Genomic DNA, 14,049 nt, shown 5'->3' with positions numbered 1-14,049 from the left:
TGCCCTTAATATAATACAAATTTAGGGGAGGGATGGGGCCTATTTTAAAATATGAATAATAGACTTCATTTTCTTTCTGCAAATGGTAACTTCTTAGAAATTTATTTTTTCCTTTTTCTTTTGAGAGTGTAATATGTCCCAGCATTTCTTTAAGAGACTCAGCCAATACCTTTAATGACTTACCGAGAGGAGTAAATAGGTCTGGGAGTTTTTAAATTGCTCGGTTTAAGGTGAGAGATGAATTTGATCTAAAGAGAGAAAGAGTCTGATCTATCAAGAGAAATATGAGACATTTGTGTAACTTTAATAAAGTTCCTATGGCCTGCTGCTCCGTGCTGCGCGCAGTAATTGCTAGATGAGGCGTTCCTGCTTTGCATCCCAGCAGATCGTGTCTATATCTACCCACGCACGGGGAAACAGCGGCCGTCTGGTTACCTGAGCAACGAATTTCCACCGTCCCTCCATTCATCACCCTGCACTGCAGTGTGATCCTCAAACACACAGTTTACACAGCCATCTTCACACCGCACAAAGACACATTCAGGAACTCTCTGTTCTCATGTGCAGACTGACACTGCTTGAACAGAAAAGGTTAAACCTGTCCCTCTAAATGAATTCTGAAAGCTTACTTTGACTCATGCAAGCAATTTCAATGTAACATTGTGTTCCATTTGACTCGGAAAGTCAGAATTTCTGATTTTAAAAATTGTACAGCACCAGACAAAAGTTTGGAATTACCTCCAGTCTCTTCGGCTCACCAAGTCTGCATTTATTTGATTAAGGATACAGTAAAAATAGTGAAATATTTTTAAAATTAAAAATAAAATTAAAATTAAAAAACTGTTTTCTATGTGAATATATAGTCAAATGTAATTTATTCCTGTGATCAAAGCTGAATTTTCAGCATCATTACTCCAGTCTTCAGAGCATAATCCTTTAGAAATCACTCTAATATGCTAATTTGCTGCTCAAGAAACATTTCAGAGTATTATCAATGTTGAAAACTGCTTGAAATTCAACTTTTGTTCTCGTCCAGCACCACTAAAGCATGAATATCATGTGGCTTGCTGAAGATAGGTGTGTTATTACTTTTCTAAAAGATGAGTCTAACCATTTTCGCTTGGTGGATAAATGTGAGTGAAAAAAATACTTGCATACACCGAGCCATATCTACAGAGACATGTATGGAGCCTATTCACTTGCTTCAGAAAAACATAAGAATCCAGTTATTTTGCCGTTTGGTTTGGTGCCACCAGTGGCACAGAAATTGCTTAGAGCAGCTTTAAGTATAATTGCATGTGTATGTGTTTGTGTTTGTGCGTGTGTGTTTTTGTGTCCGTTTTGATGTTGAAATTCATCACTCTGTACCTGATTGTGTGCGTGTGTCCCGTCTCCAAACTGACAGCTCTACAGTAGCAGCTGACTGCTGCAGATCGCAGTGAGCTTGAGCTCTGGAACCCAATCTCCATGTGCTCCCAGAGATCCTGTTCGTTTCTCCATCCCACCAGCACAGAACATGAGTTTCTCTATATTGCCCTGGAAGAAAAAAAACAATGTGAGACATTTCTAGGTACAAATTAATCTCCTGAACACAACCTACAAACGTTTTTTTTAAAGACAGGTAAGATTGCAGTGGTGAGCGACTCTGCTCAATTGCGCCGCTGTCATCTCCGTTTTCCTGAATGGATGTTACTCCTTTAAAAAGCACGATTCTGGAGCTTTATATGCTGGTGAACACTGGCCGTCTCAGGGTTTGGTCCTCAATCCCTGAAGCAAAATCCATATAACATCCACCAGAGGAAAACTATGATGTTTCTGGTCTTATTTTGAACACTTCATCAATGTATGTTATTCCCCACTCAGCTGCTAGGAGAAACAACTGAGGCATTAAAGGAATAGTTCACTCAAAAATGAACATTTACTTAAAAATCACAAGACATGGGACTGGAGTGGTGTGAATTATTGTGATGTTTTTATCAGCTGTTTGGACTCTCATTCTGACAGCACCCATTCACTACAGAGCATCCATTGATGCAATGCTACATTTCTCCAAATCTGATGAAGACACAAACTCATCTACATCTTGCATGACCTGAGGGTGAGAACATTTTCATGTTTGGGTGAATTTTTCCTTTAAAGAGTTCTCATCTGAGGTTTTCTTTTTATGTGAGACATGACCAGAATTAGATATGAATGTGTGCCTGTTTTGAAATATTCCATTACCCACAACAACCTGGACAGATGCACTTGCACATCAAGAGCCCTTTCAAGAAAACTTTGTGTCTTTGCCCTTGGCATTGATGGTCTGTTTGTCTATATATCCCACTGTTCGACACAGAGATGAGACATGGGCTGAAAAAGTAACTGGCACTTTGTAAGCAGCTCTGGTCCATCTGGTGAAATTGTGCATTTAATCCAATTTCTGCGATGGTCTGAATTCATGTGTGAAAGCTGAAATGAGATGCACCCATTACGCATACACCGAGGTTCGCCACTACAAACGTGGAGGGCATGCGAAGAAGCCTTTTGACATGGTGTAATTAATTTATGGGATAGATTATTTATATTCTATCAAAGATTAAATTTTAGAAGTGAAGTGTAGCCAAGTATGGTGTCTCATACTCTGAATTTGTGCTCTGCATGTAACCCATCCAGTTCAGTAGAGAACAAACATACACACACACACCGTGACACACACATCTCGTGTCGTTTCAAACCCATATACTTTTTTACTGTCAAACATAAAACAATCTTTATACAGCTTTTTATGGGTTTGGAACCACATGACGGTGCGTAAATAATAACAGAACTCTTAAAAATAAAGATTCTTTATGAAAAACCTTTAACAACCATGGCATCTTTCCACAAAAAGTTCTTTATAGTCAAACAAAAAAAATGGCTATTTTAAGAACTGATCACTGAAAGCTTCTTTAGGGAATCCAAAACAGTTCTTCTATGGCTTTGCTGCAAAACCCCTCTTTATTTTGAAGAGTGAAGATCATTTTAGACAAACTATTGCTTTAACAGATAAGGATCAAAATGAAAAACATATTTTTATGGACAATTACCATTCCACATATACCATAAAGCATCCCAGAGCAGTTTAACTTCGACTGAAAGCTCTTGCAGTGCTTGGCTCACTGGAGTTTGGACAGAGGTTTTGCCAATTCTGATGGAAGGACTGTTTGAGAGAGAGACAGAGTGAAAGAGGAGGAAAACTGACATTGACAATATTGGTGAACAAACAAATTGTGGCAGCGTTGTAGAGGATTTGATGCAGCGACGGAGCGCCGCAGACAGTACATGAGAGTCCTGGGAGATGAGCGCACATATCAGATACTGACAGAAACACCTGGGTCCCTCAAATATCACAGCTCCTGCCTCCGCTCTGTCTTTCTAGCTGTCGCTTACTCTTGTCTGTGCGATATATCTCTCTACATCTCTCGTTTTTTCTGTTTATTAAAGGAAAAGTTGACATAATAAAGGAAATTATGTCATTATTTACTCACCCTTGTCATTCCAAACCTGTGTGCTGTTCTTTTTCCCTGAGGAAAACAAGAGGAGAAATTTTTGCATGGTTATTTTACATGCAACAACAGATCATAGTCTCCCAAGTTGCAAAAATTACTGCAAAGCACCATAAAGTACATTCAACTTGTGCTTTGAAGGGATATGAAGGAGAGTACGTTTTCTTTTTTGACTGAACTAACCTTTTAAGCATATGACAGTGTAGAAACAGCAGCTGCAGGACCCCACTGTGATTAATAAGTGCCATGCAATGAACTGATCTCCGTTTAGCTTTAGGACTCTTAGACACCATATGCTGGAGAAAAACAAGCTAATTAAATAAAAGGAAACACACACATGAACGCACAGAGAATTTAGCTACAATCAACTTCTTTTTGCAAACCAGGGGGGGGGGAAGTGCCGTTGATTGGGAACCACTTGTGGGTTTTTGATTTTCTTTTAAAGAAAATCTAATGTGAAATGATTTGAAATGCCCTGCAATGTCCTAAAGTCAAATTACATGGATGCATACTGCCATCTAGTGACTCTAGTGATTTTATTCAATTCAGCCCCTGCTGACTTAAAATAATAGCTCAGAAATTAAATTCTGTCATTATTTACTAACTCCTAGGACGTTTGCCTATAGTTGGACACTAATGAATTACTACATATTGGTGCACTGCACTATTAAACTTAGTTTAATCATATGTGCATTACTTCATAGAAATCTTGTTTTATAATATACAGTTAACCAAATTAAGAAAACAAGTTAGTTACAAATTAACTAGTAGCTTCTAATGTCCTAATGTAAAATGTGCACCCCAATTTAAGGAAGACTTTATGCCGAACAAGTGCAGCTGTTCCATGTGACTGTTATTGGCTTTAATGTGATATTAATTCTGGAGGGAGGAGTTGTTTATTAAAACTTCTAGTGAAATGAAAGTTAACGGACTGAAATGAAAGGGCGGGGTGTGAGGGAAAGATAAGGTAGGTTTCACAATATCTCCAACAGTAGTTCAAAGAACAGTTCATTGGGTTTTAGAAGTAGAGCTGCTGTCTGCTTCTTTACAATCCCGGTCAGAACTTTTATTGGTCAAGTGTGTCTACTGAGAACTGACTTCAGTCATGGCAGATGCTTTGTCCTTCCTGGAAGAGGATTTCACATGTCTCATCTGTTGTGATGTCTTCACCGATCCGGTCACTTTGAAATGTAGCCACAGTTTGTGTGAGGAATGTCTCCAGCGTTTCTGGACGACTCAGGACGTGCCGCAGTGTCCGGTCTGTCGGAAGGAATGCTCTCACGACGAGCCCACCAAGAGCCTGGCGTTCAGAGCGCTCTGTGAGTCCTTCAAGAAGAGAAAACCCTCAGCTGTTTCAGGAGACGTTTGTCCAGAACATGAAGAAAAGTTCAAACTCTTCTGCTTTGTGGACAAGCTGCCCATCTGTGTGGTCTGTTACACATCAAAGAAGCACGAAGATCACAAGTGTTCTCCTGTCAACGAGGCTGCTGGGAATTTAAAGGTGCGAAGAGTCTGGAATCTGATCTGACTGACTTTTGGCATCTTCAAGCTCAGTATTAAGAGTTTATCCTGTGATTCTAGGAGGATCTCAAGACACAAATGGACAGACTGCAGGTGACACTCGATGACCTCAAGGAAGCCCATGAGAGCTGTGTCGAACGGGCTGAGCTCAGTAAGGTATGTGGTTGGTGTTGTAATATGTAGTGAAGATTTAGGTCAAGTTAAAAGGATATTTCACCCAAAATGAAAATTTGGCCATGCAAGACGTGTGACTTTTCTTCAGTGGAACAGTAATTAAGTTTTTAGCTGAAACTGTGATCCTTGGTGATTCATACAATGCAAGTCAGCAGCTAAGTCACTTTAAGAGTAAAAAAAAAGCATATCAACGAAAACTAAAATAGTACCCGTGGCTCCTGATGATACATTAAAGTCTTATGAAGCAAAACGATCGGTCTGTGCAAGAAACTGAACATTAGGCATCAGGCAAACGGTCCGGAGTGATGCCTGGTTCACAAAATCAGTTCACCAAATTAGGCTGATGCGTCTGAAACATTCTGCGGCTGGAGCAACACAGATCTACAAGTTACTCAATCAGAACTCCCTTTCAGACGCCTGACAGTCACTCCAACTCAAAATGAGTCAAAATAGTGGCGTATCTGATCCTATGATGAATGAATCATTCAGTGCTCCAGTTCCTCCAACAGTCACTGAACTGAGGAAACAGTTCGACTCAGATTGAAGACTGATGAGCCGCTGATATGAGCATGTGTGAACCGAACACTTGAATGAAGGGCCAAATGATTGTTTTTATGGTTTCTCATTGTTTATGTAAAATCAGGTGAGCTGATGAAGACTAGTTCATTCACTTTTTATGCTTTAGACAAGTAAAACATCCACGTTTCGCACTTGGATGGCCTGAGGGTGAGTAAATTAATGGCATATTTTCATTTTTGGGTGAACTATCCCTTTAACAAAGGATTAAACCTTCTTCTTAAACCATTTCAGGAACACACCAATATGGATGAAAACCAAATCAAGAAGGAATTTGAGAAGCTCCATCAGTTTCTTAAAGACGAGGAGGAGAAACAGATCAGATCCTTGCATAAAGAAATGAAACTTCAAGATGAGAAACTCCAGGCCAGAATGAAGGAGCTCTCCGCACAGATATCAGATCTGTCTGAGAGGATGGCAGCCGTCTGGCAGGACATAGAAGCTGAAAACATCACATTTCTCCAGGTACAGATCAGATCAAATACTCAACGATACACATAAAACCAAAGACAAAAGTCAGAACTGTAATCTGGTGCAAACGTGTCTGATAATCAATGTTGATGTTTGCTCAACCTGATGACTGAGCGCTAATTGCTTTTTTATTTCTCAATCAGAATTACAGCAACACCGTAAAAAGGTGAGTCTTTCCCAATTAGAATTTGGTTACAGCTGCAATCCCATTTTGCCCAGTGAACACCAAATATCTTACTGTTTATCTACACAGACTCCAACACCCATCAGTAGCAAACACAACCCCTGAACTACAAGAATATCAGCACTATCCCATTCAGACAGTGATCTTCGCCACATGGGCCAGAATGCAGAACCTTGTGGAACAGCGTAAGTAATAGCATCTTCTTAGACATCTGCTTAGAGTGTATGCTGTTATTTTTTTCCATGAAGCACAAATGAAAAAAAAAACATTCAGCTCTTTTCTAATTTACATAATTACAAGATGATAACACATGATGTTCTACTTGCAGCTGTTCACACGCTCAGACTCGACTTTATCAACTGAATTATGCTATGGCAACACAGATAACACCAAAATTATTCTATGTAATGTGAGTTATCAATAGACACTTTGTATGTCTTGTTTATTCACAGATTATTCTTGCATTATTAAGACATTAAAAATAGTGAATGATATATCAGAAACATTACAAAATAACTGAACTACATTTTACCGCTGAAGCCACAGTAAATTTGAGTGTAACCAGGTGACGCTGTAGTGGTCATACGAGTCAGAGCTCAGTTGTAATTATGAGTTCTACAAGGACGTGAATGCTTTTTACATGTTCGACTCTCGTAATTATGCCAATTCTGATGTGCCGTGAACAGACTTAAAGTACCATAAAATAAGTGTTGTTGGATTTTTTTGGACCAAGCCACTAGTCACCATCCACTTTTATTGTGTGCAACAGAAAAAAAATAACAACATACAGGTTTGGAAAGATATGATGGTAAGTCTATAAAGAACAAACACATGAGTAGTAGTGCAGTGGTACTGACTGATGAAAGGCTCTGCATTTTACAGTCATCTGTGTTTCAGCTCCTGTGACTCTGGACCCAGACACATCCTCCAGTAAACTGCTGGTGTCACAGGACTGCACCAGTGTTCAGTACGTAGAAATGAATCTGCATGTGTCTGATAACCCAAAAAGGCTACATGACGGGGTGCTGGCCTCACAGGGCTTCAGCTCAGGTGTGCACTGCTGGGACGTAGAGGTGGGTGATAACAACAACTGGACACTGGGAGTGATGGGGGAAACGGTGAACCGCAAAAAACTTTGTAAAATGAATGCAAAAAATCGCTTTTGGTGTTTTCGTAATGTGGATGGTAAATACAAGAAAGGTAAAAAACCTGTCAGTGATATTGATAGCAATGAAAGGCCAAATATCATCCGACTGGAGCTGGACTTTGACAAAGGAGAGCTGAGATTCATCGACCCTTCCAGAAACAGAAGTCTGTGCACCTACACTGGTGGATTTCCAGAGAAAGTGTTCCCATATTTCTGTACTGGAGATGCGGACACACCACTGAGTCTTTTCCCAGCAAATACACTAAACGTCTAAAAACCAAAACTAACATGACATTTTATTTTACACATGATAAAATAAGTGAATGCTGAACACCATAAATAGCCTTGTGCACAAGTTTTGTGCATTTGTCCATCTTTCTTTAAAGCAAAAAGGCATTTGATTTTTTTTTTCTTTAACTGAAATGACCATCATAAATTTAGTATGGCTTAAGTGTCCAAATACTTTTTTGGAGCCACTGTATGTCCAGCAATGTGATTATTTAATCATGCAATGTTTCAGTACAAATGATGATGCATTAATAAGGCAGATTTTAATGTGATTATCAATGTAAAAAGCAATAAAGACTATTTGGTGTACCGATGTGATATTACAGAATTGCAAGTGAAATGTAGTGTGGTGACTTTACCTGTGCCAGCTGATTGGTCAGCTCAACCTGGTGGCATTTCCTCCTTTCTGATATTGGCAAGTGTGGAGGACGGCACATACCTGGAACACCTGCTATGATGAAACTCACAGTTTTTTCTTGCAATTCTGAGTTTATATCTCACAATCCTGAGACATAAAAACAGAATTGCAAGATATAAACTTGCAATTCTGAGAAGAAAAGTCCATATTGTGAGATATAAACTCACAATTGTGAGAAAAAATTTTTCTAAAAGCCATGGCTGAAACAAACATTTTTTTTTTTTTTATTTGTTTTGAAATTCCCTTTTTTTATTTTTTTCATCCAGTTGAGGAAACAAGCTTCCATAGAAATCTGACCCTAAATTGATTCTCCCTAATATACTTTGCCGATAATAAAAGTCTACAAGGCTCACATGGGGTAGTTAAAGTCCAGAGTGAAGATGTCATCCGCCACACGTCCAAACTGCATCACGATGTAGTCAGCTGAAAACACACCAACACACAATCACAACAGTGCAACTGGGCTTGACAAATCTACCAGTGACAACTGCCATCTAGTGACAATTTTATACAACTCAGATCTTTTCTCCTACTCTGTTGTCACTGCGGCCCCTGCTGACATTAAAATGACAGTTCAGAAATGAAAACTTTATCATCATTTACACATCCTCAGGACATTTGCCTAGTTCAGTGGTTCTCAATCCTCTCCATGAAGTACCCCCAGCACTGCACATTTTGTATGTCTCCCTATATCTGACACACCCACTTCAGGTCTTGCAGTCTCCGCTAATGAGCTGATGAGTTGAATCAGGTGTGATAGATGAGGGAGACATACAGCCGTACTCCAGAACAGGTTGAGAACCACTGGCCTAGTTCTATCATACATGGACAGTAAATAATTACTAAATATTGATGCACTGCACTATTAAACTTAAACGTATGTAATCAGTGCAAGAGTTGTCACAAGACATCATTGCTTGTGCATTCTGAGATTATGAGTGTGAATTCAACCAAACATACAGTCAACCAAATTAAGTAAACAAGTCAGTTACAAACTAACTAGTAGTTGCTAATCTCCAAATGTAAAATGTATGCTCTAATTGAAGTAAGACGTCATGCTGAGCAGGTGCAGCCGCACTATGTGATCATTTCTTGGTTGTTAGTCTTTGTAATATGATATCCTGGAGGGAGGAGTTGATAAATCTTCTACGTAAACGAAAGTTAAGTAAAAGAAATGAAAGGGTTGGGTGTGGTGAAAGGTAAAGCAGGTTTCACAGTATCTCCAGTTAGAAAGTACATTTATTGGGCTTGAGAAGTAAAGCAGCTGTTACTATTACTGCAATTTCAGTTGGAACTTCTATTGGCTGAGAATTGAGAACTGACTTTAGTCATGGCAGACGCTTTGTCCTTTCTGGAAGAGGATTTGACATGTCTCATCTGTTGTGATGTCTTCACCGATCCGGTCACTTTGAAATGTAGCCACAGTTTGTGTGAGGAATGTCTCCAGCGTTTCTGGACGACTCAGGACGTGCCGCAGTGTCCGGTCTGTCGGAAGGAATGCTCTCACGACGAGCCCACCAAGAGCCTGGCGTTCAGAGCGCTCTGTGAGTCCTTCAAGAAGAGAAAACCCTCAGCTGTTTCAGGAGACGTTTGTCCAGAACATGAAGAAAAGTTCAAACTCTTCTGCTTTGTGGACAAGCAGCCCATCTGTGTGGTCTGTTACACATCAAAGAAGCACGAAGATCACAAGTGTTCTCCTGTCAACGAGGCTGCTGGGAATTTAAAGGTGCGAAGAGTCTGGAATCTGATCTGACTGACTTTTGGCATCTTCAAGCTCAGTATTAAGAGTTTATCCTGTGATTCTAGGAGGATCTCAAGACACAAATGGACAGACTGCAGGTGACACTCGATGACCTCAAGGAAGCCCATGAGAGCTGTGTCGAACGGGCTGAGCTCAGTAAGGTATGTGGTTATGGCATGTTCAAGTCCTCCTGGGAAGTTCTTATTTAGGAATTAGGAAGTCTACAATCATTCCAACATGACTTGAACACACCATTAGTTTTGTAATCAGTAGTGAACTTTTACATTGTTAACAGAAAGGCTTAAAAGGTTAGTTCACCCAAAAATGAAAATTCTGTCATTAATTACTCACCCTCATGTCGTTCTAAACCCATAAGACCTCCGTTCATCTTCGGAACACAAATTAAGATATTTTTAATGAATTCTGAGAGCTCTCTGACCCTCCCATAGACAACAATGTAATTACCAGGATCAAGGTCCAGAAACGTAGCAATGAGATCGGTAAAATAATCCATGTGACATCAGGGTTTCAACCGTAATTTTACGAAGCCACGGGAATACTTTTTGTATGCAAAGAAAACAAAAATAACGACTTATCCACTGAACGTAAACAGCGTATGCTATTCTGTGTCAGCTGCGTCACGCTTTGATCTGAACGAAAACAGCGTATCCGCGTGGCGCAGCTGACACAGAATAGCATACGCTGTTTACGTTCAGTGCATACTCTCCAAAATGGCACCATGGTGACGCGGAGGAGACGAATTGTTGAATAAAGTCGTTATTTTTGTTTTGTTTGCATACAAAAGTATTCTCGTAGCTTCGTAAAATTACGGTTGAAACCCTGATGTCACATGGATTATTTTACCGATCTCCTTACTACGTTTCTGGACCTTGATCGTGGTAATTACATTGCTGTCTATGGGAGGGTCAGAGAGCTCTCAGAATTCATCAAAAATATCTTAACGACATGAACGACATGAAGGTGAGTAATTAATGACAGAATTTTCATTTTTGGGTGAACTATCCCTTTAAACCATTTCAGGAACACACCAATATGGATGAAAACCAAATAAAGGAGGAATTTGAGAAGCTCCATCAGTTTCTGAGAGACGAGGAGGAGAAACAGATCAGATCCTTGCATAAAGAAATGAAACTTCAAGATGAGAAACTCCAGGCCAGAATGAAGGAGCTCTCCGCACAGATATCAGATCTGTCTGAGAGGATGGCAGCCGTCTGGCAGGACATAGAAGCTGAAAACATCACATTTCTCCAGGTACAGATCAGATCAAATACTCAACGATACACATAAAACCAAAGACAAAAGTCAATCAGAGAGCTGTAATCTGAAGCAAGCGTATCTGATAATCAGTGTTCATGATCAATGTTTGCTCAACCTCATGACTGAACACTAATTGCTTTTTTATTTCTCATTCAGAATTACAGCGATACTTTAAAAAGGTGAGTCTTTCCCAATTAGCATTTGGTTATAGCTGCAATCCCATTTTATCCAGTGAACACCAAATATCTTACGGTTTATCTACACAGACTCCAACACCCATCAGTAGCAAACACAACCCCTGAACTACAAGAATATCAGCACTATCCCATTCAGACAGTGATCTTCACCACATGGGTCAAAATGCAGAACCTTGTGGAACAGCGTAAGTAACAACGTCTGCTTAGATTGTGTACATCATTTATTTACGCAAATGTTTCTCGTTGGTAGTAGTACACTGATATTGATTGGTTGGTGTTTTAACGTCGCTTCCTTGGCTATTTTCATGACGAGTAACAAGTTGAAAACCTATATAAGGTGTTTATATATATATAGCGTTGGATGTATGATATTAAGAACTTGTGTGTGATTCTGGAATGTTCTATTCAGCATCATGAATATATTTGATCTGCTCCCAGCGATTATTGAAAATATCCAATGTATTTTACCCAAAGAAAGGTTGACCGATGAAAAGCTCTGTAGTTTACGGTCATCTGTGTTTTTACAGCTCCTGTGACTCTGGACCCAGACACAGCATCGAGTAAACTGCAGGTGTCACAGGATTGCACCAGTGTTCAGTACGTAGAAAATAAACTGGTTGTGTTTGATAACCCAGAGAGAATGTATGTGGGAGTGCTGGCCTCACAGGGCTTCAGCTCAGGTGTGCACTGCTGGGACGTAGAGGTAAAAAACAACAGTCACTGGACGCTGGGAGTGGTGGCGGAAACAGTGAACCGCAAAAAATATTACAAATTGTATCCAAAGAAACATTTTTGGTGTTTTCATTACATGAATGCTACATACAAGCAAGGAAACGATCCTGTCAGCAATATTGATAGCAATGAGAGGCCAAATATCATCCGACTGCAGCTGGACTTTGATGAAGGAGAGCTGAGATTCATCGACCCTTCCAGAAACAGGATTTTGTGTACCTACACTGCTGGATTTCCAGAGAAAGTGTTCCCATATTTCTGTACTGAAGATATGATCAGCCCACTTAACATTTTCATGTCAAATAAACAAAAATGGTAAACCACAACTAACACAAAATTTGTTTTTATATACGTTGTGTTTTGTGCATGTGCCAAGATAATCCTCAAATGCGATGACCTTCATGCAGTGTGAATTGAGTTACAGTCTATGGTGTCCAAATCATTTTTAGGGCCACTGTATATCAAGCTATGTGATTATTTAATCATGTAATGTTTAAGTGTATAGGGTGAAACATTATAAATATGGCAAATTTTAATGTGATTATCAATGAAAAAATAAATAAAGACTATTTGGTGTACCAATGTGACATTATTGAATTGCAAGTGAAATGCAGTGTGGTTCTGACAAATAATGCTACCTATCAGATTATGCTACCAACACTGTATTTATCCTACTGAACACCGTCACCTCTGCCAGCTGATTGTTGGGTGGTGTTGGTGTTCCAGTGGAATTCCTCCTAATTTTAATTATTGTGGAGGATGACACATTCCTGCAATACCTGCTCTGATTAAACTCTCAGGCTATGAATACAAGTAAACCATAAACTGTCATAAACATGCCTAGCCTACCTGAGGGTGTTTGTCAATGTAATCAGCTTCATATTCTCCAAGGGCTGCAGAGACTGTGTTCAGTTTATTTATCCAATGACGCTAGGATTATGAAAATAATTTTAATAATCCGCGTCCAGCTATTTTTAGCTGTATAAAACAGCTCGTTTTGCTGTTTGATATTTCAAATGGGTGTGTCTTACCATATTATTTTAATCTATTATCTTAATTATGAACACACTGGTTTGTGGTGTTTGTTGTACTGCACGTTGTTAATCTCCTTATTTCCTTACAGCGGTTCCTTAAAGGGACTTTAGTTTAAGACACGCTCAATTGACAACAAATACAAATCACCAGAAGAAAAAAACGACTGTATTTACGTTAAAATTTTTAAAGAGCTGCTTGCACTTGCTTAGAATAAATATCTTGTTTTCATTCGAGCGCTCAGTCTTGTGGCCAGGACACATAACACACACTCATAGAAATCATACCACACACAGGACCAAAGTGATTTTTCCTTTTACCAGTTTTTAATAACCAAGTGGCACTGATATATCTGGCAGATAAAATAATAAACACAATGTAGCCTGATCTCAGCCGCTTGATCATGTATTTAATCAACACATATCATATCACCCTAATTTATTTAAAGGGGTCATATGATGCGATTTCAATTTTTCTTTTCTCTTTGGAGTGTTCCAAGCTCTTGGTGCATAAAGAAGATCTGTAAAGTTGCAAAGACTAAAGTCTCAAATCCAAAGAGATATTCTTTATAAAAGTTAAGAGTCAGCCACACCTACCTAAAACGCCTCGTTCTAACACGCCCCCACATGTCTACGTCACTATGTGGGAAGATTTGCATAACACCGCCCAAATGTTCACGCAAAGAAAGAAGGATTAACTTTTATTCTCGCTGTAGTATTGTTGTTGCCGCCGCCGCCATGTCGTGAAGACGCTGTGTGTTTCG

At 39.4% G+C, this 14,049-nt stretch overlaps 3 protein-coding genes across 3 annotated transcripts in view; 2 read left to right on the top strand and 1 right to left on the bottom strand.

Annotated features, from left to right (window-relative positions):
- The first annotated feature begins 4,598 nt into the window (after nt 1-4,598).
- On the top strand, nt 4,599-8,175 carry LOC107662196 (zinc-binding protein A33-like). Its single transcript, XM_016452126.1, has 6 exons — nt 4,599-5,028; nt 5,109-5,204; nt 6,033-6,263; nt 6,413-6,435; nt 6,523-6,638; nt 7,351-8,175. Exons 1-6 carry the CDS (start codon nt 4,633-4,635, stop codon nt 7,872-7,874), a joined length of 1,386 nt encoding a protein of 461 aa, XP_016307612.1. The 5' UTR covers nt 4,599-4,632; the 3' UTR covers nt 7,875-8,175.
- Nucleotides 8,176-8,632: 457 nt separating this feature from the next.
- The window catches only part of tulp3 (TUB like protein 3), a 20,470-nt gene continuing 15,053 nt past the window's right edge, over nt 8,633-14,049 (bottom strand). The window contains exon 12 of the mRNA XM_016452124.1: nt 8,633-8,729. Coding sequence (XP_016307610.1) covers nt 8,656-8,729 — 74 coding nt within the window. The 3' untranslated portion in view covers nt 8,633-8,655. The remainder of the gene's footprint in view (nt 8,730-14,049) is intronic.
- On the top strand, nt 9,077-12,824 carry LOC107662195 (nuclear factor 7, brain-like). The gene is made up of 7 exons (XM_016452125.1): nt 9,077-9,505; nt 9,595-10,032; nt 10,113-10,208; nt 11,089-11,319; nt 11,482-11,504; nt 11,592-11,707; nt 12,050-12,824. The coding sequence occupies exons 2-7, from the start codon at nt 9,637-9,639 to the stop codon at nt 12,571-12,573; spliced, it is 1,386 nt and encodes a 461-aa protein (XP_016307611.1). The 5' UTR covers nt 9,077-9,505; nt 9,595-9,636; the 3' UTR covers nt 12,574-12,824.

Source organism: Sinocyclocheilus anshuiensis, unplaced genomic scaffold (genome assembly GCF_001515605.1).
Source record: "Sinocyclocheilus anshuiensis isolate Anshui unplaced genomic scaffold, SAMN03320099.WGS_v1.1 scaffold1543, whole genome shotgun sequence".
Classification (NCBI taxonomy): Eukaryota; Metazoa; Chordata; class Actinopteri; order Cypriniformes; family Cyprinidae; genus Sinocyclocheilus; species Sinocyclocheilus anshuiensis.
The sequence above is the reverse complement of the archived record's forward strand: the minus strand, read 5'-3'. Positions and strand labels throughout refer to the sequence as shown.

Excerpts from the sequence above, each read along its gene's own strand:
- LOC107662195 (XM_016452125.1), top strand. The coding sequence starts at position 9,637 with ATGGCAGACGCTTTGTCCTTTCTGGAAGAGGATTTGACATGTCTCATC. Across the intron at positions 11,320-11,481 it reads AAAACATCACATTTCTCCAG|AATTACAGCGATACTTTAAA; the intron begins GTACAGATCAGA and ends TTTCTCATTCAG. Across the intron at positions 11,505-11,591 it reads TACAGCGATACTTTAAAAAG|ACTCCAACACCCATCAGTAG; the intron begins GTGAGTCTTTCC and ends TTATCTACACAG.
- LOC107662196 (XM_016452126.1), top strand. The coding sequence starts at position 4,633 with ATGGCAGATGCTTTGTCCTTCCTGGAAGAGGATTTCACATGTCTCATC. Across the intron at positions 5,205-6,032 it reads AACGGGCTGAGCTCAGTAAG|GAACACACCAATATGGATGA; the intron begins GTATGTGGTTGG and ends AAACCATTTCAG. Across the intron at positions 6,436-6,522 it reads TACAGCAACACCGTAAAAAG|ACTCCAACACCCATCAGTAG; the intron begins GTGAGTCTTTCC and ends TTATCTACACAG.